This window comes from Amphiprion ocellaris, chromosome 18, assembly GCF_022539595.1.
Source record: "Amphiprion ocellaris isolate individual 3 ecotype Okinawa chromosome 18, ASM2253959v1, whole genome shotgun sequence".
Lineage (NCBI taxonomy): Eukaryota > Metazoa > Chordata > Actinopteri > Pomacentridae > Amphiprion > Amphiprion ocellaris.
Window position 1 is genome coordinate 14,691,553 of NC_072783.1, and position 24,939 is coordinate 14,716,491.

Consider the following 24,939-nt stretch of genomic DNA (forward strand, 5'->3'; position numbering starts at 1 on the left):
CGTTGCGCACAATATATGTGACCTAAACTATTCACACACTGCCTGTCTGTCACCGACACCTAGTAAGACACTCAGCTCAGAGGTGTTACGCTGTGTGGGTGAGACACTGACACGGCCACTTCACCTCCACCACGCTCCTGATTGGCTGGACTGATAGGGGACGCAACTCTGATTGGAGCTGCTGAGTGCAGCTATCTAACGGGGCTGAAGGGACGGAGGCAGGGGAGGGAGGTGGGAAAGGTTGGTGTGTGTGTATGTGTGTGTGTGTGTGTGTGTGTGTGTGTGTGTGTGTGTGTGTGTGTGTGTGTGTGTGTGCGTGCCTTCATGCGTGCAGAGGTATAAGATTCTCCTTTTGTATCCAAACGTGTGACAGCCGGGAACAGACCCTGGTTTCAATCACAGTACCAGGCCTATTCTGTGCAACTCAATAACCTTGTGATACAAACACACACACACACACACACACACACACACACACACACACACACACACACACACACACACACACACACACACACACACACACACACACACACACACACAGCTTAACACTCAACTTAGTACACGGCATTGTCCTAAATACCATTTCCTCCCACCTGTTCATGTTTAACTCTCTGCAGTCACACAAAACAACATGTGTGAAATTGCTTGTCTTGGTGTTCTCCCTCTGCTGCTTACACTCCTGTTTCCATGAATCTTTGAGATAATTTGATGTCACTGTGAGATTGAGTTGGCAGAATTACAGGAAATCTGCACAGATGCATACATTTCCGCTTTGCAAGTGGCTGGTTTTAGAAGTTATGGCAGGTCGTGTCCTTTCCAAACTGACTGGTCAGTGGTTGAAACAAGCGTTGGGAGTGCTGTGGAAGGAGATCTAGAGCTTTAAGGTGAGGGTTAATGCTGCAGGCGAGGGGGGATGCAACAGCCTGGTCCTGTCACACAGCTTTGTAGGTGGCTCAGTGGAGCCAGTTAAAGCAGACATAAAGGAGGGGAGGAAGAGAGGGTAGGTACAAACATACACACAGGTACGCCCACACATAGAGCACACAAGGATGCACATGTTGCGCACTTCTAAAGGAAAAGGGTGGACCCAAATACAGCTGCTGTTCATCTCTGTAAACGCAGCTCCCTCTTCCTGCAGAGGTAGTGTAAACCAGCTGACTGCAGCCCGCTGGCTCTTTTACGCAACATGTTTACTGGAGTTTCAAGGGGGCAAACATAAAACTGCTAAAACACCAGAGTCTAAAGAACAGTACTTACACTTCCAAGAGTGATACAGAGAGAGTGTGTAAAATGTTGGGGGGGTTAGAAGACAAACAGTACACGATCAGAGCGGCACAGTGGGACGACTCTCTGCACAACGTTACATCATCGTACTGTCGAAGCATATATGCTGCGTATTTCCTTAAATCAAACCCTGGAGGAGGTGGACATCTCAAGAGGGCTCCCCAGACACTTGAGTCCAGAATACACATTATGCCAGAGCATCTCTTTTTGATGAAAATTGCCTAACATTAACATTTCCGGGAGATCCACACTGAAATTTTCTGCAATAAGCATGATTACTAAAAATGTAAATAGAATTCTTTGTGCAACAAGTACAAACAAATATTTGTCCCTGCAAAGAGATTTGGATTATGTTAAGGTGGAACAACAGGAAACAAGTACTTTGATGTAGAGGTGAAGAGGTCAAACAGTCAACACTTCACTCAAGACGTGAATCATTTTTCCTCTGACTGAAAATTTCATCAGTGGAAAATGTTTGGGTCTACTTTATAATAAGGAACCTGTTGTTTCAACAACTTCCTATATTACTGACTAATAACATATAATTCATCCTTCATACATGATGATAATAATGGCGTTTGTCTGCAGTTACAAGGGTTAATAATAAATCATTAATACAGGGCTATTATTTGATCAGTCCTCAGCTGAATATATCAGTTGGTTTTGTGCCAACCACTCAGATAGATGTTTAACAGCTGGCACCAAAACGTTCCTCTTATTAATGGCTCATAACTGTTGTATAGAGCTTTAGTAAACAGTATATTAGCTGTTATAGAGCCAATAGTAATAAAGGCCAGTGTGGACACCCACAAATACATAGTTGTTGCTGTTACACTACTTTTCTGGTCCATGGCAGTTTCCTTTGGACTTTGTTGCATACATGTGCAGTAGGTCATGTCTATATATTCCATGTACACTATGGCATTTGTAGCTTAGTTCACATTGGTACAAATTTAAGTCTTTTTGGAAAGCTGCAGGGAACTCACTGTAGTTGCCCCAACATAAGCTTTGCATGGTGTTGTGTTTCTGTGAATCTCTACAATAAAACTGAACATTTCACAGTTGGTAGGACCCATAGAAACAAATAGATAGATACAAAAAAAAGGAAACTCACCCGGTCGGAATAACTTAAATTTAGCTTTTAGGTTCTAAAAAAAACACAGAAGCATGTTTTTTCTTGACTATAAATTTGATTGAAATCATTAAATCAGGGCTATAAAGCAAGCTTTATTCACTCTAATGCAGCCTGCCCGTAAAGTTAGCTAGGTAAATCATCTTCTCAAAAATCCCCTTTTACATTGATGTTTTTATTGTGTTTTTTTCCAGTAAGTTTTTCCCATGTTTTCTCTCTGATTATAAAGTGTATTTGGACTATGGCTGAACAATTGATTTCAAATCAAAAATGCAGTTTGAAACATGCAACTGTCCAACTGCAAAATGCAATTTTTATGCTGTGTAAAGTGGTGATAATTTGTCACATGTTTTAAAGGGACTTACGGAGTGAATAAAAAACTGAAGACTGGATTTTAAAAAATGACATTGCAAAACCAATCGCAATATTTGTCAGAAAAATCACAAAACAATATTCTCCCCCAGTCAACCACAACAGGGAATGAGGCATGGTGATTCTGAAAATAAAGTTTTCAATGCATTTGGCTAAACTGACCTTTTCCAGTGGTAAACAGGCAAATTGGAATATTGTCAGTGAGGCTTTGTGCTGGAGGAACATAATGTTCATGAAAGAGCTACAGTAAACTGTCTACTTTTAGCTGGTGCATGTTTGACAAAATGAGGTAACTATGTTTAAATCCAGCAGTGGAGTCATTAAAGAGCAATGCTTATTTGAGGAGATTAAAATCTCCAGAACAATGCTTTGTGCTTCTTTGTTAATGAAACACACACAAGCACACATAGTCAGTCAGGAGGCTCTCCTTTACCTGAACTCTTCAGCTAAACATGGCTGCCAAACACACAAACATGGAGTCACACAGGCTGGGATACAGGTGGAGTTAGAGGTGTGTTACTCTACATGGCAGCCTCTCTCCGTTGATACCTTTCATTGTGACTGTAGAGTCTAGGGGAATGATATTCTTTTGGACCAGCTCCAGAGGCCCCGGCCTGAGAGCCAGCTTCTCATTCAGGTCCTCGGGGAGCCGGGCTCGCTTTAGCCTCATCTGGGTCTCCAGAGAGGAGCCGTGTATGGCTGGGTCTGGATAACAGAGAGCAGGACCACAACATGAACAACGCGGGACACAGCAAGAAGACTCTGTTCAAACACGTCAGTGTAACTACATACACTCACAGTAACTAAATACACTGGGCTCACGGTAAGTACAACACTTTGACCTATTTTATATTCCTGCTTATTTTGAGTTTGTGTCCAACACATTTATCTGACAGCGGTAGGTTTTTGAAATAGTACATATTAACCTTATAAAATATAACATATTAAAATACAGTACATTAAAGTACCACACATAAATGAGTTAAAATGAGCTCCACCTCAACCAGATACATCAACTAAATGCTGCTAATGCATTTCTTCATCTACAATAATCATCCAGTGGGGGCTCAACATGTTACAAAACTCTCAGTTCACACCAGATCACAGCTTTTGAGCCAGGGATCTGAACATTTTTCATTTCAGCAAGAAAAATAAAAGGAAAAAGAGGCTGCCATGACTGTCACTATCATCTGCTTTCAGCATGACCTGTGCATGTGCACACACAGCTGCTCTGTGTCTTGTCCTCGCAACTCTGTATTGACATTTAGAGAACTATTCCTTTATTCCTTGCTCAGGCAGTTTGTCTGCAAACAGGTTTATGCCAAAGCTACCAGGCACAAATCACTTGCTTTACAATTGTCAGATAGGGCATTACTGAAGGACTGAACTCTACAAGTGCCCTTAAAGTTACTTTATGAAGCACAATCAACAGTAAATCTGTATTTTACTCTTTGATTTTACTTTGTAATCAATCCACAGTTCACATGCACACCAAACCGTGGGTGGGAATGTCTGTGGATCATGAAGAAACTACACCATTATGATACAGTGACATCATAATAGTGGCAGGTGTCATCCTCCAGATGTCAATTTCAAATAAATCCCAAATAACATGATTTGCTGAAATTCTTTCTAAAACAAATCATATGGTGACCAATTCTGTTTAACTCCTCCTCTATGACTTTTTCTCATCCTATCTGTAATTTTTGTTCAGCACGAGTTAATTTTGGCAAAGTTTGATTTAACTGTACAGTTATGCTGCATTTATTGTCTCTCCAAGCTGCATATTGGGTTTTGTAGCCAAGATGCATTACTACAACTTTCTACTCTCATTTTCATACACATAAGTATTGGAAAGGGAGCAGCCCGAAAACAGTGAATACATTTTTCAGAGCCTTACAGTCTAGTAAAATGACTTCTATTATCAGAATTTGATCAATTTGGTCCAGTAACATTAGAAAAGTCTAGACAAGGTGAGCTTGGAGCCAACAGGATGTCAGCCAACTACAGGCCAGAGGGAATCTTGGTCCCCTGTAGTCTTTCTATGTACTCCACTGCAATGGATACTAATGAGCATGCTCAGGGTACCTCGTGGAGGATGCTTGGACTAAATTTTAGCATATGTACACTACTGTTCAAAAGATAAGGGTCACTTGGAAAAGTCTTTATTTTTGAAAGAAAAGCTTTTTTTTCAATGAAGATAACATTAATCAGCAATACAGTCTAGACATTGTTAATGTGGTAAATGATTATTCTAGCTGGAAATGGTTGATTTTTAATGGAATGTCTACATAGACGTACAGAGGCCCATTGTAATGTTTACAGAAACATTTATTACCAACCGTCATGCTGTCCCTGAATGCATCATACCTGTATGTACGCATGCGCATAGAGCAGTACCTCAGTAATGTCCGTGTAATGGCAGAGATGACCAGTCTGTCTGCCTGTATGACACATAGCAACATATACACTCGATGAGGATTAAAAAGGGTAGAGGAAAAACGCAATCCGAGACCGACCAGTAAAATCCCGATAAGTTAACCACGCTGGAGGGAAAAGTTTTCACGGAGCTGCCATGTCACTGACAACTATGCCCGCATTGTCTGCGTTTGACACAGAAACAGACCCTAGTTCAGTCGGACTGCGCTGGAACAAATGGGTGCAGAGGTTTGAGAATTATACAACTGCTATCAATATCACAGGAGATACAAGGCTCAAGGCTTTACTTTTACACTTGGCTGGTGAACGTGTTAATGACATATACGACACGCTAGCGGCAACGACAGACAAGTATGCAGACATCAAAGCAAAGCTCGAAACATATTTTACGCCAAAGAAAAACTTGCAGTATGAGGTGTATACATTCAGAAAAGCAGTCCAGCTGTCAGGCGAAAATCTGTACACATACTGCACATAACTACGCATGCTGGCCAAACACTGTGAATTCTCCGATGTTAATTTGGAAATAAGAGCACAACTGATTCACAGCTGTACGTCAACAAGGCTTCACAGACGAGCGCTCAGATAGCCTGGCATGACCCTAGAAGAAATGCTCAGCTATGGGAGATGAATAGCAGTATCAGAACAACAGGCAACCGGCATGGAACAAGAAGCAGCTGCAGCAGTGAATGCGGTGCTGCAGAGAGGATGACCAACTAAAAGCTACAACACTGCCAACCAATATGTTGCAACTGTGGTGGGAAATATCGACACGAAGGTGATTGTCCTGGTCCTGCTTGAGGAAAACACTGTAAAGCTTGCGGTAAGCTAAATCACTTTGCTAGACAGTGTAGGTCAAAGCTAAAACAACAAAAGAGCTATGATAAAAAACCAAAGGGCCACAAAAAGCAGCAGCATAAAGTGCACAAGAAAGTGTATAATGTCACCAACTCAACGCACAGTGAAAGTAAGGACTCATCAAGCAGTGAAGATAACTGTTTTTGTGACGACCAGCGCTGCCAAAAGAAACACATCAACAACACAGGTCAATATTGATGGTGTCGACATCTAAGTGGTTATAGATTCAGGTGCCACAGTAAATGTCGTAAGTGAATCTGCCCTCAACATGCTGTCACCACAGCCACAGTTAGTGCCGGCTGACACTAACATTTTCCCTTATGGCTGTACCACTCCACTCTCACTGGCAGGCATGTTTACATGTGAAACAGCAGTAAACAACAAAAAGACATTGTGTAAGTTTTACATGAAAAGTGGCAAAGGCTGTTCTCTGCTGGGTTATGACACAGCTACACAGTTAGGTCTTATTTAAGTCATCAATACTGTGTGAACAGGGAATAGGAAAGTTAAAGGACTTTCAAGTCAAACTTCACATTGACACCACTGTTCAGCCTACATGTCAACCACATAGGCATGTGCCATTTCACATCCGTCAAAAAGTGGAAAAAGAGCTAGAAAAGCTTGAACAATGTGACATTAGAGGCTGTTACAGGCCCAACGCCATGGGTTTCACCGATAGTGACTCCACCCAAACCCAAGAACCCAAGCGAGGTTAGAATCTGTGTAGATATGAGACAAGCTAATACTGCAATACAGTCGTGAGCGTCATATCACTATGGAGACGTCATCCACGAGCTCAGTGGAGCCAGTCTTCTCCAAGCTTGACTTAAGAGCTGGATATCACCAGTTGGAGCTCCACCTTGACAGCAGGTATATCATAACCTTCAGTACTCACAAAGGCCTGTGCAGATACAAACATCTCAACTTAAGAATTTCTTCAGCAGCAGAAGTATTTCAAAATGCCATTTGCCAAGCAGTACAAGGAATTGACGGTGTAAAGAACCTCAGTGATGACATAATCATGCATGGTAAAACACAAGCTTACCATGATAAATGCCTCACAGCAGTGTTTCAGAGACTCAAAGAAAAAGGCCTCACCCTCAACAAAGACAAATGTGAGTTCAACAAGTCCAGACTGGAGTTTTTCGGATTCATTTTCCAAGCAGGCGGGATTTCAGCTGACCCCAAAAAGGTTAGTGCCATCAAAGCAGCCAGCACAACAGACAACACCACAGAGGTGAGAAGTCTGCTCTGCATGGCAATGTACTGTGCTCATTTTATCAAAGACTTTGCATCAATCTCAGGCCTTGTCCACATGTAGCCGGGTATCTCACAAAACAAAGATATTTTTCTACGATTCGGCCTATCATCCACACGAAAACGCAGATTTACGTCATCAAAAACGATTCTTTTTAAAAACTCCGACCAAAGTGAAGATTTGCGAATTCTCCGTTTTATGCGTCTGCATGTGGACATCAGTAACCGGGGTTTTGCGTTTCGAAACGTCACCGTCTGCGACAAAATATGTTCTTACATCACATATGCGACCTGTGTTTACATTCGGTAACAGTATGGATGCTCTCACAAGGTTTTGGGCACTGTTTCTTGTACAGGCGCTTTTTGCTTGCTTGTTTTTACAAGCCCAGATACTGCTCCACATTCAACAACACAGGCGAAGGACGACGTTAAGGACGGTTATTGTCCACCACCTTGCTAGGATTTGGGGAACTACTGCCACCTAAAAGTCCGGCATGCTTATGAATGTGCTTAAAAACGCACTTATGCGGTTAGGTGTGGATGAAGTTTTTTTCTAAAAACGAGGTGGTGTGTATGTAAATTTTTTTTCTAGACGGAGGGAGAAGGATATTCGGTTTTACAAAAACCCTGCTACGTGTGGACAAGGCCTCAGTCCCACTTCGCAAGCTAACCAAGAAAGGCACGCCATGGCACTGGGGCAAACAGCATGCCAAAGCATTGTAGGCAATAAAAGACAGCCTAACCAGTGACACTGTCATGTCGTACTTTGATCCAGATAAGCAGACTGAACTTGTTGTTGATGCTAGCCCTGTAGGCCTAGGAGCTATTCTTTACCAACTCAGTAAGGAAGGGGAAAGACACACAATAGCATATGCCAGTCGTGCACTTAGTAACGTAGAAAAGTGTTACTCACAGACTGAACGAGAGGCAGTATCAATAGTGTGGAGTTGTGAATATTTCCATTTGTATTTGTTCGGGCACTCTTTTACTCTTGTTACAGATCACAAGGCACTGGAAGTGATCTGGAACAACCCCCGCTCCAAACCGCCCGTAAGGATTGAACGTTGGGGTTTGAGACTACAGCACTGCGATCTCAAAGCAGTCTACAGGAAAGGAGCTGAAAATCCAGCAGACTACATTTCCAGGCATCCAGTATCTACACAACATGGAGTACACACCCGAGCGACAAAGGTAACTGAAGAATACGTCAACTTCATGGCACAACATGCCACACCCAAAGCAATGACTGTCTGAAATCCAAGAGGAAACCCTCAAAGACCCTCTTCTGCAAAAGGTCAGTGCGCATGTAAGGAACAACACATGGCACGTTATCACTAAAGATTCACAAGACGCCACTGCCCTACAAAAGTATAAACAAATCAGCAATGAACTGACTGTATCACCTACTGATGACATACTACTTCGGGGCATCAGGATTATCATCCCCTCAGCCCTAGAGGACAAAGTGTTGCAGTTAGCCCATGAACGACATCAGGGCATTGTGAAAACAAAGACATTACTCAGGTCAAAAGTTTGGTTTCCAAATGTAGACCAAAAAGCAGAGCTCGTGGTCAAGAACTGTTTAGCATGTCAAGCCAACACTCCGGTGACACAACTCGAGCCTCTAAAAATGTCAGAGTTACCAGAATCACCATGGTAGACTTCTACGGCCCATTCCCAACTGGAGAGTACTTGTTAGTTGTCATTGATGAGTTCACATGCTACCCAGTTGTTGAAGCTTTGAGATCCACCTCAGCTAATACAGTGATCCCAGTCATGAATAAGACATTCTCAATGTTTGGTATTCCCAGAGTACTCAAAACGGACAATGGACCTCCTTTTAATAGTGAGCAGTTCTCCAAGTTGTTATCACATATGGGATGCCGCCACAGAAAGATTATGCCACTATGGCCCCAAGCAAACGCAACAGCAGAGCGCTTCATGCGGACACTTGGAAAAGCTATATGTGTAGCAGAGTCAGAGTGTCCCTTGGAAACAAACGCTCAACACGTTTCTTCTTGAGTACCGCTCTACACCACACAGTACCACTGAAGCGTCACCTGCAGAGCTCATGTTCCAACGTAAAATCTACACAAGGATTCCTGCACTACCCAGTGTTGTGCAAAACAATGCTGACCGTGTGATCAGAGAGCGTGATAAACAAGCAAAGACTAAGATGAAACAAAATGTAGATGCACGTCATCACGCAAAGTCCAGCTCTCTCACTGTTGGTGACACAGTCCTGCATCGTCAGTCAAAACACAACAAGCTGACGTCATCTTACAACTGTGACCCCCACACCATAACTGACATCAATGGCTCCATGGTCACTGCCACAGCAATAAGAGACACTCCATCACAAGGAACTCATCCTTCTTCAGAAAGATAAACACCAACGCTCAATGTCCCAAGATGACGGCAGTACTATAACAGTTCCAAGATACCCTCAGAGGTGATGTAGACGCCGCCCAGTTTATCTGAATGACTGTGATGACTCAGGTTGAGAATGTGTTTGCCCATTTCAGACACTATTTCAATGAGTTCACTTACGGCTAAAAAAAAGAGATTTGTTTGCACAATCTGTTTTGCACTTTTTGCAATATCAAATGCTACTTGTTTGTTGGCAGCTACTGATTAGTGTTTAAAAATGTATACATTCTAATAGCAATGCATTTTCTAAAAGTGTGTTTGAACAGTTATAAGCGATATGTTGTTTACCTAACAAAAACATGTTTTGAATAACTAAGAACTAGTTTACCACCATTGCCATTTTGTTAAAAGAAAAAAAAAGGAGTGATGTAATGTTTACAGAAACATTTATTACCAGCTGTCATACTGTCCCTGAATGCATCATACCTGTATGTACGCATGCGCATAGAGCAGTACCTCAGTAATGCCCGTGTAATGTCAGAGATGACCAGTCTGTCTGCCTGTATGACACATAGCAATGTGCAGTAAAGTTACGACACTCCATCCAGCCATCTCTCATGCAATGCACATCATGGGTTTTTTTTTTCTTTTTTCTTTTTTTAATGGTTTCCAGGAATCTAATGATATTGCGGTGTACTGTTCCCCAGCTACACTAGGATGGAGCTCCTCTAATCCCACAATCAAACATCTGTTCTGTTGCCTGTCAACATTTGGTGTTTACGTGGCATTGTGTGATTGTAGTTTTTAATTTTGTGGTGCACACACCACACCCATTTCCAGCAACCATCACTGCTCTGATCTAATGGTACATTGTGTTTGCTAATCATGTTAAAAGGCTAATTGATGATTAGAAAACCCTTGTGCAATTATGTTAGCACATGAATAAAAGTATGACCTTTCATGGAAAACATGAAATTGTCTCTGTGACTATGTATTTAAAGTGAACCCACTCTATGATCGTCTGTATTTCCCAGTGTTTGTTTCAATAGAATAGACCATGAACGCATTTCATTTCTGATTTGTTTGGACATATCCAGCCCTGAGAGATCATACTCTAGGCCTTAATCCACAGTGCCTTATTTTAAAGGTTTAAAGGTTGTTGCAAAATTCGAAGTTTGAACAAATGGCTACAGATCTAATATCTAATTTCCCCCCACATTCAAACAGTGTATTACACAGTTCAGTACTAAGGTGAACAATGTCAGTCAACATTTTCCTTCAGTGCTAAGTATGCTCTATTTTCTGATCATCTAAACATGAACACATGAATATTGTAGATTCCATTGGAGCACAATGTGATTGTGGTTTTACTCCAGTTTCGTCTTATATTCTGTATGCAATTTTCCACTCTAATTGCCAAATATCATAGTAAAATCAAGTTTATTTGAGTTGTTCTTCCATCCTATCTCATTTTTTTCATCATCATATTATTATTAATCTACACAGCGCCGCATTCAGCATTCATTTAACCAGCAGACTCTACACTCACAGCTTCCTTCATCCTTCAATAATCAATATTTCTGTTTTGGATCAGTTCTAATATCTGTTCAGCTGCTCGGCTCCCGGTGCAGCCAGATACTTTGAGTACTAGTAAAATAAATGGAGAGGCTGTAATTAAAGGGCTGCAGCGGGTAAGATTTTTGACCTTCTACAATCTCTCTCTGTTAAATCCAGGATAAATAATCAGGGCCGAAGCTAACCTGGCCTGGCCTTCAGTCTATCCATGACACTCACAGGACTGATTATCCGGCAGTGAGGAGAGCACACCAAATCAGCTCGATTATCTGAGAGCAAGAAGGAGCAACAGCACTTATTTGGTCAAATATAATTTTAGTGGGATATTCCTAAGGGATGACATGAGATTGGGTGCCAGAAAGAAATGAATGATATTGAGCTTTGTGCTGGACAACTTAGGGAGAGTATTACTGTCTGATGAAAAACGGACCTGAAATGTGATGCTTGACAAGAAACTTTGAAAAAAAAAGGTTTTCATCAAAATTAAGATTAATGTGCAATATTAAGCTTTTATAAACCAGATACATTTTTCAGATAATATTTTGCTTAATTCTCATTCAAATTAGACATCTATCATTCTTTGTGAAACTGAAGATCTCAGATGTTAGTGAAGGGGTGGAAGAAAGTAGAGACAGAAGGAAGGAGCAATATTAAAATGCAGAAGAGGAGAAATGAAGGAAAAACATAAAAGTAAGATGGTAAGGCAATAAAAAGCAATAAAAGGCAATAAAAAGAAGGAAATAATGGGTTTATCCATGGGATGAAGACAAAGTTCGACACAGATTGCCTTTTTTCTCAGTTGTAACTTGAAAATGATCCATATTAGTGTGAATTAGTTTGCACTGCGTGCTGGGAAAGGATAAGAACATTGGACACGGATGGATGGAATGACAAAACTATGAACAGCAGAAAAAAAAGAGAATGAAAAATGATGTAAAAGATGTGAGAAAGAAATAATTTAAGAAAAGATAAATTACATAAACAAAAAATTCAAAAGAACATGCAAAGAAGATAAGTAAGCCAGGAAGTAAAAGACAAACATAAAATTAAAAAAAAAAACAAAATCACCAAGGAAGCAAGAAAAATAAAGTTAGAAAGAAGGAAAAGAGAACAATAAATTAAAACTGGAGTCAAAAACAAAGGGACAGAGGAGGGGAAGGAAGATAGAGAGTTAAAATGGCATATATGATGATACCAGAGTACGGATGAAGTAGGAAAGGGTGTATAGGTAAGAAAAATAATTTTATGTGGATAAAAATTTAAGGTAGAAAGACAGATGAAGTAAAGCATGAAACATAAAAGGAGGAATGGAAGACACCTGGGAAGAAAAGGCAATAATAGAGGGGAAATAGGGTGACTGGATAAAATGTAGGTGGTAGTGAGGCCCACACAGATGGAAGGAGGTGTGTAAAACAGCTCGTATCCAGTGGGCTTCCTCAGAGGGGAGGTGGGGGAGCATCAGCTGTCAGTCGTGGTCACTTTGGCATCATCAGCTGTTCAGAACTTGGCTGTCGCCTCCTATGGCCCTGATGTGACATCACTGAGCTCTAAGTGTGCATAAACTCTGGAACCAAACTGCCTAAAAACAAGTTCCACTGTGGCCGCATGGGCAGAATGTAACACGATCTGGTGAGTGTGAAGCCGACTCACAGCCTTTTAAACATTCTGTAACGGTACTAAAACATACACGTCATTTTAAACCTATTGCAACACATATCCCTGCTGACCGTATCGTCGAGTGTAAACACCAGATGACGAGGCAAGACGTATAGTGCATTAAGCAGGAATAATTCCCTTTGTGTTTCCATCCATGGAGGGTTAAAGTACTGCCGCCATGGAAATGAACATTTTAATGCACCCAGCAAAAAGCACAGTAAACCTGCAACTCCAGCCTTATTATCTTTATGAGGAAATATTAGATTGTATATGTGTGTGGAGGCAGACCTGTGGCCAGCAGGCAGACAGTGTGCTCCTATGCAGGCCACACGCCAGTCAGGCCTGAGAGACTGGGGCGGATTCTTGAATAGCCTAATAAACACCAGATGTTCCCTGGGTAATATATACACAGACCCTGTGCTGTGTCCATCTCCCCAGCAGGAATAACACAGCCAGCAGAGCCAGCCAGCATATCAAGAATCACTCCTGGACGGTGGTGTGTCACCCTCAAAAATGTCTAATTTTTGGGGAAAGAACATAAAATCCTGGGAGTACAGATGATGTTTTGAGGAGCGATAAGAACATCCAGTGTGCAAGTCTAAGGAACTTTCCTTGTTAGTACTTACAAACAAACAGCGCAAACACAAATCCTTGCAACCTCTTTTACATCTGCACCACCGCCTGCAATCAGGAGATAAACAGCCAATTGAAATTTCTTTTTTGGAGTCCTGCTGGCCAATTGCATTTCTCCTTGTTGCCTTATCTGTGACAGACTCCTACAAACTGATAGGGCCTCTCCGGGCCTCTGGATTCCGTTCCCCCGCACACTTACCAGCGGTTTATCTGGCGGCTGGAGCCTCTGTGAAATGGCAAACGGTGCCAGAGATATCATTCAACAAACCCCTGGCCTGCAGTCCAAGTCCACCAGTCCCCTTGTTGTTCCTGCAGGCAAGGAACCGGAAAAAAAAAACAAAAAAAACATACACTGGCACTGCTCCCTGCTCCCATGTTCGCCAAGATGACACAGCGCTGCTTTAAAGAAACAAGAAGAGATAAAATCTCAGTTTATAAGTGGCTTTCTGCTGTGTAATGTCTCCTGCTTTCTCTTGAATATTGAAAATTTATTTCTCATGTGCCGTGTGTTGGCAGTCAAAGTTAAACAAAATCACTACAAATATTACAGCGCTATCCTGACCTGCAGAATGCGAACGGCTCTTAATCACAGCAACAGTGAGGATTTAAGAGAACGCTCAGCACTCAGGTCTAAGTGTTCTCATCACTGTGACTGATGTGACATTCAGACTACAAAGTCTCCGTCTTATAAATGGCAGCTCGCGCTTCATGTTATCCAGTTTGGGTGTGCCTCTGCTTTGATGCAGCGCTCTGCTGTAAACAGGTACAGTCTCTTTGAATCTGGCAGTTGCTGTTTCTTCTTAGGCCGCGAGCCTCTTCCAGTACAGGAGCATTCCTCTGCGGTCACTCACTGACTTGTCGGCCTTCTTGCTGGCTGCAGGTTCACTGAGTGTCTCTCTCAGTCGGTTAGATACATACACTGCTGTTCAAAAGTTTGGGGTTCTTTAGAAATGTCCTTATTTTTGAAAGAAAAGCTGTTTTTTAAAAATCAGAAATACAGTCTAGATATTGTTAATGTGGTAAATGACTTTTCCAGCTGGAAATGGCTGACTTTTAATGGAATATCTACATAGGGGTACAGAGGCCCATTTCCAGCAATCATCACTTCTGTGTTCTAATGGTACACTGTGTTTGCTAATCGTGTTGAAAGGCTAATTGATGAGTAGAAAACCCTTGTGCAATTATGTTAGCACATGACTTAAAGTGTGACTTTTCATGGAAAACATGAAATTGTCTCTGTCACCTCAAACGTTTGAATGGTAGTGTATATCCACCTGCTTTTCCTATGTCCACCTTATCTGTCGTTACCTATAGATTTATCCATCCCCAGAGTTTGGATCTGACTCCCTTTTCAACATCTCTTACATTTCTTCCTACCTGTCTCTCAGTCTGTCTTTAGTCTGCAAAGGAGTATCTCAGCTTTAGCACAATTTGACTTGTGCTGCACGATTTAAGGGTGAAGACGGTGCATCAGTTTCGTCCAGCAGTGTGATATGTAAAACTGGTCAAACTGGCAGTTGAGCAAAAGTATCTTCTGACCACTATCTGCCTCTTCAGAACAACAGCTGGCATTTAGTTTTGTTTCAAACATGCAATAGATAACCACAACTATGCTTTTCCTTTTTTTCCTACATGTCATGCAATACATCAGACTCAATGATCTGATTTTTGCGAAACTCAAAGATGGTGCTTCTCACAGCTGGATTCCAAGATTTTCAGAATAATACCGATTGAGCCAAGGTGACCTACAATTAAAGTGCAAATTTTAAAAATGCAGTAAGTGCTCATATTTCCCCCAGTGGGCTGCAACGTCCATGTTATTTGCCCTCACAACAAACTGTACTAAACCACTCGAAAACTCAGTTCTTCTTTAGTTTTTCTAATAGCTGAATGAAAATTTAAAACTCCAATGATAAATATTTTTCCACTAACAATAGAAGAAATGGTGGTCTAACCCACTTTCTGAAGTTTTTGAGAAAAATGGGTTCAAAGTTTGGGTTTTCAAGAATGGTCTAAATTCGAAGCACCACTGTAACGCTATATTTGGGTTGTGGGTTAGACCACTTTGCCACTAAAATCTAGACCATAAAATATTACAGAAATTATATAAAACTCAATTCGGATTTTTTGTGGGTTAGACCACTCTGCTTCTAACCCTGTCAAATGACCAGATGTGATGTTAAAGGAATCTCTGGTGGAGACAAACTCAGAGAGATATATCTTTCAGTTCACCTCAACACTATTTTGTGTTTTAAAATCTTTCAGCTCATTGTTTTGGTTTAACAGCATAGAAAATCGGTACCCTTAATGCTTTGGTTCAGTCTCTCTATTATTATCAATATCACTGTGTGTTATACAACCAACACCAGACAAAGTTAGCCATAAATTCATGAATATATTGACTCAGGCAGCAACTAAAGAGCCAGTTGTTTTTCTCAGGAGTTGACGGACAGATAAAGGAAGCTAAAAGAAGAACGACAACTGACTGCTCTGTTAGTACTTGATGTGAAATATCTAACTTATTACTAAAAAATTGCCAAAACAACATTGGGTGAAATCAGATATATGCCAAAATAATATCAAACAACATTTGTTGCAAATAAGAATTTGAGAGAGAATTAAAGTCACTAAAGCAAAAACAAACAACAAAAATTCTCCGTTTTTTTATCAGACTTTTTCCTCACTGTTGACTTTGTAGTTATGCTGCCAGCTCTCTCATTTGTGCTGTCTGACTTTGCAGTTCTGACGCAAACTTCACATTTTTGTATGTTTTTAGGGGTGCGCCCCCATTGCCTCATGATTTTTTGAGTGACAGCCCCGTTCAGTGTTACACAGATGGAGCTGTAATTTTGCATGTAAATACAGCTGAAATCACAATATGGTCCTTGTTAACTTGTGTCTATGGTGATTTTGTCACATGACGTTATAAATTTGCGGTGCAGAGGAGCAACTTGCGAAGGACTGCTGGTTAAGATCTAAATCACTATTTCAAACTGATTCCATCATCTGACAACAGAAACAGAAAAAAATGTTAATTAGAGCAGCTTTATTGGGAATTTGGTGGCACTAAAATACACAGAGCACAGAGAGCAGGAGAGAAGCAAACACATGTAAAAGACTGGCAAAAGCCCATGCAAGAGGTTTGTGTCTAATGTAAGAGGGAAAAATTCTGATCAATGAGAAAGAAACGGTGAACTGTAGACCAAAGGTTTTCACAATTACACACATAACTTGTGTTCAATTTGTAAGTTTTACTTTCGAGATGACTTTTCTACAATTCTACAATTTCATTTAGCAGACACTTTTATCCAAAGTGATGTACATCTGAGAGTAGATACAACACAAGCAAGGATCTAGTTAGGAGAAAACAACCTGGATAAGTGCCATAAAACAAGTTAAAGTGTGTCACTTTTTCTTTGTGTTTCTGTAAGTCCCATTCTCTCTCAAACTCCCATTTTTATTTGATATTTAAGATGTTTTGTGTGACTAAATCTGATCCCATACTGTTCTGACTGTTCTGCTGCCCCCAGGTGGTAAAGAACAAACAACAAAAAAAGGACAACTAATTCTGCTTCAGTCGCTATGGGACACTGCATATCCTCACAAGGCAACAAATGAGATTAGTGTGTCAGATCCCCCAAATCATTGTGAAATAGTTCCTTTCCCCATGGCACTGAACAAAGATGTCATTTAATAAGCCACAAAGCTAGTACAACTAAAAAGTAGTTCCAACAAAAACTTTTCACAACAGGGGCATTGTTGCTGGGAAGGTAAGTTGCTGTTGAATTTTGTAATATTTTAGTGTCTGAAGAACCATAAACACAATTAACTGTATCTGTCTGGAAGCAGAATGACACCTGAACCAATAAAGCCTAAATTTCTTGAACACCTGATACCAGGGGAAACTTTCACTGGTGTATCTGAATTCAGCCAAAGTTTGATATTTTCTCTCACTTTTCTCCTCTATCCCCGTCACACTGTCGTCTAAAAGCATGTAAGCAGAGGTGTGTGTGTCTGCATGTGCGGCAACTCAGTGTTGGAAGGTGTTACTCACGAGGCATGATGCCTTGGTCTGCCAGCTGCTCTCGTGTCCTCCTCTGCTGAAGTCTTAACTGTAGGACTGAGGTTGGGGGGAGGAAGAGGGCAGACAAAGGAGAATAGCAAAGGAAAGATGGGAAAGAGAAATGGAGAGACAGGTGAGGGACAGAGACAAAAGCAGGAAGAGACTGAGAATTCAACCAGCTTTAAATGCTGCTTCATTAATCTAACTTGTAGTCTGCTTTAGAATAGTTTTACTGGCTGGAATGAAACTTATGTCAATATGATCCCAATGTCGCACATGCACATATATGTATGTGTCTATGTACACATATGCATACAAAAAGCGCGCGCGCACACACACACACACACACACACACACACACACACACACACACACACACACACACACACACACACACACGCGTGCGCACGCACACACACACACACACACACACACACACAGAAAACAACACTGCTTGCTCACAAATATTTCTGTGAGCAGGATGTAGGGAATGATAAACACAGCTCCTGGCTTTTAAACAGATCTGTGCAGCAGTGTGTGGTCTGCAGCGTGTGCACACGCTTCTTCTTTGCTCTGTGTGTGTGCAGAAGTGGCCTAGGTGGCTCATAAACACAGAGCCTCCTCCATGTCTGTTGCTCTGCTTGTGTCTGTGACTCTTTTGCTTTCTTTCTCTTTCTTTGTCTGCGTGTGCTTCTTCTCCCAACTGCTTATCTGAAGGTCTCTTCGTTAGATCCTGGATCTGACACACAAGTATGAAATGTTCCTCCTTTCCTGTAAGGCTCTAATCATTTTCTGCTTGTCTGCCCTATTGTTAATTATCTTGCTCAGGTGGTTTATATATTCGCACAGCTCTGGCTACAATCAAGCATTTTAAGAATTTCCTCAAACCTTCCAGCTTTGATGTAATCTAACAACTTTCTTTGCAGCTTGACTGGATGTCAGCGAGCTCAGGCGCCACATCATGGGTCTCTCATGGGAGATCACCTCCATTATATAACACCAGGCCCTTCTCTTCATCTGACATCTGCTTTAGTTTACAGTGAAGGATGAGGAGGTTGTGACCTGCTGGTCGCAACATCACACAGAGCAAATGTAGCCATTAGTTGCTGACTGGAAGCTGACCAAAACATGCAACCGATAGAACCTCTGTCAAAGAAAGTTTTTTGTCAAGTTTTGGTGACTTTGGTGAGCTTAGATGACAAGTGAAATAACTGTTAGTGTCAAATAATTATGTAAAGCTTCTTTGATCTTAAATTAAAGGATGCCTGCTTGATGCTCTGTTATGTTTATTGAAAAGGTTAATAATAATCCTCTGAAAAATGCAACAGCAGCCATGTAATTGAGTATAAATGTTTCAGTGGAAAGCAACTGGACTTGTTTTTCGTGGTTCTTGAAGATGTTTCATTTCTGATCCACAAGACTTCCACGACTCTCAGTTTATAATAGTTGTTTCCCTCTTCAAAATATGTTCAGTTTGATTGTTGGGTCTAGATTAATAGAGCTAACACTTACATACATTGTATGTTCACTTATTCATATTATAACCCATGTAGCCTAATCTTCAGCTACACTGAAAAGTATTTTTCTGTTATACTTGTTGTCATCAAGTTAATGTGGTATGATATAATTCAATATGTAATATAAAGTCATATAATTAGTTTCTTTAAAAAAAAAATCCTATTTGAATTAATTTGAATGTCCAAACATAGCTGAATCTTGAACTAAATGGTCCGTTTTTCTGGAAACTGTTGGTGCCGCTAACAAGCTAATCTGATAAACACACAAATACTGATAGAACACACAGGCTTTGTCTCTTCTGTGAGTGAAATTAAATGCAGCTTTTAGTCAGTTTTCCAGAGCAACTTTGATTTTAGCTTTTTGTTGCTCTGGTTTATGTTTACTTAATGTGCTTTTAACAATTCTCAGTGTAACTGTCATAGAATAGTTTTTTGGAGGGGGGGCTAAAATTACGTTATGAGAGTTATGTGTGTTTCAAGTCCGCTAACAACCTCAATATTGGGTTATCTTATTTTGCAGAGTGATTTTGAATTTAGTTCCTCATTTGTTAAACACTATCCATACATGCAGGTTAAAGATGGGGCACAAATTAAATATAATGTATTACTGTCTGAATGGATAGTACGTGATTTGTAATTCAAGCACAACCCACAAAGGCAAAAACCTTTGTTGTAAAACTGGCATTTTTTGTTTCAGTGTTCATGCCGCTAGCAAACTACTGTGACAAGCTAACGTGACAGCGAGTTAACAGCCTTAATCTTCTCCAGATATCCAGGCTTTGTCTCTTATTTTCTTGGAAAAGACCAGGTGTAAACTCAAATGTAACTGCTCTGTTTACTGACAGGTTATCAATAATTTGGCCTGAAAAAGCACAGCAGCTTCCATATAATCTGCTCCTTCTCCCAAAAAAGTTTTGCTCAGACCAAGGGCTTGCCTGTCCTGATTGCACAGCCAAGCTGTGTAATCACAGATCACTGAACCGTACTCTGCCTCTCTCACTGTTGACTTTGAAACTGAAGACATTTGTTTCGACTTGGGCTTTCTTGACAACAAAGGACATACAAATCCACAGTCACATTTACAAGTTCTCAGATTTATAGTGTAAATAAATTATCATTGGGCCTGGCTTGCACTGGTGAAGTGGTGATAATTACACAAGCCGGGGGAGTGTTACTCTGATTTATTGTCCCCTTGTGCCTCACATGTTCACAGCCACCACATGAGAAAGAAACAGGGTAATAATAACACTACACTTTTACACCTAAAACTCCAACACCTTCGCTGAAGAGACCGGTTACATTCGTAAAATGAATTCTCCTGAACTTTCTCTCTGCACAAAAAGGAATGTGTTTGCGACAGATGTATGATCATGACTGTATAACTTCTAATAAACAGGTATCCCTGAATGAAGTATTAGGTTTATTTTAGTCTAATACCTCCGCATAAAGCGAAAATCCACCTTAAAACAGAATGCCTATATTTTATTCTCATGCTCTTGGACAGTTAGAGTCAAATTTGTGAGCGTGAGCCAGAGTCTGTGCAGGAGAGCCAGCACTCCACCATTAAGGTACAGTTTCTGGAGCCGCTCCATCCACTGTGACTTATAGTCAACAGTGGGATAGCAGGGTGATGCAGATTTGTGTTGAAGATGGAAAAAAACTCACTTGAATACAAAAAATGAGGTACATGCTTTTTTATGTGTTGCCAGAGTGCCGTTCATTGTCAACGGCGGGTGTCTTGGGTTAATCTCTTCTATTATGAGTTATTACCAGCTTTGTCAGAGGTATTACCAGAGATGTAGAACCTGTCAGTACATTTTTTAATTTTTTTTTGGTCTCAAAAGCTTTTTTATTTATGAAAGGTTCAGTTAAAATGACAAGCATTGGATTATAAATGCCAGCTGAGGTTGCTGCTATGTTAAAAGAAAACATTTGAATAAAAATAGGTGATCTAATTCATTCAAACACAATTTGCGAGTAAAGTGTGCTGAGAGAGTTATTATTCAGTTCATTTATATTGTCTCTGCTGCCCCACTTGTGTCTGACAATACAGAAAGTTAGATTTCAGTGAAACAATTGTAAAAACAACACCAGAATGATTAATTTTCATTATTTTCTATTTAATCATTGGCAACTCAGTTGAAATCAGACAGCATGATTATGTTCTTACTGGACTTGGTGTGGTAGCTTGTCCAAACAGGTGTCACATGAACACTTTGTGGTTTTGTCCCAACTTCTATTTGACGCTTCTGTCATATTGTTATGTTATGGCAGTGAGCTGACGAGCACGGGCTGCAGCCGTTTGAGCTGTTAATCAAATTGGCATGTGAACTGGTCGGTAACACACTCCCAAAACATTCTGCGGCCTGTGGAGAGCACTTAAATGAGATCTTTATCTTTCCTTTTAGCTTCAACCAAGCGGCAGCAGTTCCCATGGCTTTGATAATATAGCTCAAGCATAGTGTAAAAGAGGCGGCTGTCGGTGGTTTTCACAGGGCGCTGAATGTAATTCAAGATGCTGCAGCTTAAAGAAAACTGTAAATCTGGACGTCCAGATCATCTGTGACTCCCCCTGTCATCAGCGGTTATCACGCAGAGATTTACGATCAATTTTGCCTTGTTTACGCACAATATTTCACTCATGCGCTCATAAATTAGATCAAGCAATCATGTTGCTTTTAACTTGTATCACCTGGCAGTAATCTCTCTGACTGTAACATCAAGCAGACTTTACTATACTGTAAAGGTCATGTTTCTACATCTGTGCCATATTAACCAGCTAAAGCAACAGGGTTAGAGCAACACAGACCCTGAGCCACCTCCGTTAAAGCCTCCTGCTGCTTTTGAATGCAGCAAATCCACCCACCCATGTTCCCCGGAGCACCAAGGGTCATTTCCCACCCCGCTGATGGGCTCTAAACAACTCAAAGGAAAAGCATCATTTAGCCTGCCATTTCTGGAACGCAATTACAGCTCACAGGCAAACTGGAAGTGAGAACCAGAGCCACCGTAGCCACCAGTTTGTACATTCACAGCAGGGTGAGCTGTTGTTTACGGATGTATATCAAGTTTCACAGCAGCTGAGTTGCTGTTGTTGCAACCATCAGTTTCATTTTCCTCAGAGAGGTGGCACTGTTGGTCAGACTACACACCCTGTAGTGGTACAGTGCAAACACATGCTCAGGTTCACAGAGTGTATCTTCAAAATAAAGACTCCAGAAGTGTGTGTGAATGAGGAAGACACAGTGATGGAATTAAAGAGCGTGTACATTGAGGAGACAGATGGATGCAAAGCCCCAACATCTGATGTGAATTAGGGGGAGTTTAAATCAGTGCTGTAGTCGGAACCCTCCCTCCCTCTTTGATATGCTCAGGTACAGACACACATGTATCATCAGCTTCCAATGCAGCCATATTTAGATAACCTCTGACCCCTCTTCACTGTCTAATCTCCCTTTATCAGAGCCACAGAGAATGTCTGGCTTGCTTCCCTTTAGCAGCAGCAGTAGCAGCAGCAGCAGGTTAGGGGCTGGCACGGAACAAGTGCACTAACCTGCCTGAGACATCACCCTCACATGTCATGCATTTATGAGGAGGCGGACAAACATCAAAGTCCACACCCAGCTGTAAATCCATCACACTGTGACAGGGTGTGTTGTTAGGCTCAGTACGTGGGAGGATTTCTGACCTTTCCTGGCCTCCCTCTGGTATTCCTTGTGCCATCACATGCCAGCAGTATATTACACATGCCTGTCACTGGGCTGGTGTTATTGAGGAGCACATTGTAAGTGTCAACACAACTCGTCCATGAAGACAGATGAATGACATAATGCACACGAGATTGCCTGTAAATGCCAAATGTTGGCAGACAAACTGTTTGCGAGGCTTTGGAGAGTAAACACAGCTGTACACAGAGCGAATTCACTTATAAACTGAGAGTGCACACACGGATAACAGAGGAGAAAAGAGTTACATGTCAGTCATCACTAGACTTACCTGATCTAAACTTGCTTCGTATCAGTATGGAGTGTTCAGAGCCCAGAAGAGTCATAATGCTTACAGTAAAGTTCCAGTGTTCAAAAGTTGCAAAATAAAGAAGCGGTACACCCCTGGACCCCGCCGGCCACCTCTGGACCCCAGACTGAGATGAGATGGAGCTGGGCCAGCCTGCTTCATCAACGGCTCTAGAGGAAGACTAGAGTATGAAAAAACAAACACACACACTCTAGCTGTCTTGTACTGTGTCTCTAAACTAGTGTGCACACTAGCAGGACCCTTCCACTCTGTCTGCTGCTTCCCTCCTCCTGTTCTCCCTCAGTAGCTGATGTGGGAGTGTTTGAGTCTGCAGCCCGATGAGGCTTTGGTCCCATCTAGCTGAGAGCTCTGAGCAGGGCCAGGGACAGCACACAGAGATATGCCCTGCTTGGGGAGGGGCTAACTGGCCGGGGTTTCCTCCAAGCCCCGCCTGCTAGAGCCCAGAGGCAGGACAGGGTTTGGCTGATGACTTCTTCCTCCCTTGCCACCAGTGTATATATATCTGCCTATCAGTCCTGCTGACTGTCATTAGAGTGGAGAATAGAGAGTAGAGAACAGAGAGAGAGTTAGATGGGAGACAAGGATCAAGATAGAGACTCAGAGGCAGATAGTGGAGCAGCTGTACAGCCAGGAGGGTAAAAATAGGAAAAGCAGGAATGGAACCACTTTCACTTCATACCTCCATCTAAAATAATATGTAATTCATGCATCAACATTTACTGAATTTGTGAAATTAATGTAGTATTTGAGTAAGTCTGGAAATACACATACAATTTAAAGATATAGGGTGCATTTTACAATTTTACAAAAATACAAGTGGAGATTGCACCAAACACATTGTTTCTGGATCATTGCAACAATGTGACAAAAAATGCAAAAGTATCAGGAGCACAGACTTTATATAAAAGATAGATGTGGCTACCATGACATCCCTTAGTGGTTTGTGGAGTACTGTTTTGAAGCCTTGAATTTGTAATTTTTCCATCACCATAGGCTTTTGAAACCAGATGTAGAGAGAGAGCAGTAGATTGGACTGAGAACCTGAGGACACTATGCACAGCAAAACTGCAGCAACATCTCACACTAAAGCATACTCTTCCTTATCATCTGTTTTACTTTCATAGGACAAAATGAACTCCACATTTTTTTTCAAAAAGTCTTGAAGCTAGTGATCGAGACCGGATAAGTATTTGGAAAATGTTTATCAATATCAGAAATAAAGTGAGAAATGGGGATATTTTCTCATTGACTTCATACAAGCAGATTACTTTTTGAAATTAGCTGAGTCATCCCCTGCTGGCTGTGAGAGAGAATACAGGTTTGGGACACTTTCAAATTGGCTTCACTTCTTAGATTTGGGGGATTCATCTTTTTATAAAAGTCTATTGTCAAAAGTCCTTTATTTACAGATGTTTTCTGAAGACTTTCTAATGTAGTACTATATATTGTTTGACACCTTAATTTAAAGCTGCACTATCCAATATGTTTTAGAAACTATAGTATCAGTCTAATGTAGTATGAAAAGTGTGCTTGTAGTGACAAACCTACAGAATTGATCAATTCAGACCTGCAGAGCATTTTAGTGTCTTTCAGCTCATTGTTTTAGTTTTATATCTTATGGTTTTAATGTTTTGATTCATTCTCATTCTCTTTTATCTACCCAGCAGCTATAGGCAGCTGTTTCATTAAAAAGGCCCAGATAAACACATTATACACCGCTTACCTCACACCACCCTGCACACGAC

At 41.1% G+C, this 24,939-nt stretch overlaps 1 protein-coding gene and 1 long non-coding RNA gene across 9 annotated transcripts in view; one reads left to right on the top strand and one right to left on the bottom strand.

Moving 5' to 3' along the window:
* Window positions 1-23,544, bottom strand: part of myocd (myocardin) — a 40,128-nt gene extending 16,584 nt beyond the window's left edge. For 3 of the 8 annotated variants that reach the window (XM_055004792.1, XM_055004789.1, XM_023276183.3), the window contains exons 1-3: window positions 23,156-23,543; window positions 17,634-17,699; window positions 3,341-3,496 (exon numbers count right to left, since the gene is read on the bottom strand). In XM_055004792.1, coding sequence (XP_054860767.1) covers window positions 3,341-3,496; window positions 17,634-17,699; window positions 23,156-23,210 — 277 coding nt within the window. In that variant the 5' untranslated portion in view covers window positions 23,211-23,543. Of the gene's footprint in view, window positions 1-3,340; window positions 3,497-13,778; window positions 13,979-17,633; window positions 17,700-23,155 lie in introns of all 8 variants that reach the window. The other 5 variants (XM_055004790.1, XM_055004791.1, XM_055004788.1 and 2 more) reach the window with 5 other exon arrangements.
* LOC129347444 (uncharacterized) lies at window positions 3,480-10,690 on the top strand. Its single transcript, XR_008599561.1, has 2 exons — window positions 3,480-7,280; window positions 8,346-10,690. It is a non-coding gene; the product is annotated as an uncharacterized LOC129347444 (long non-coding RNA).
* Window positions 23,545-24,939: the final 1,395 nt, after the last annotated feature.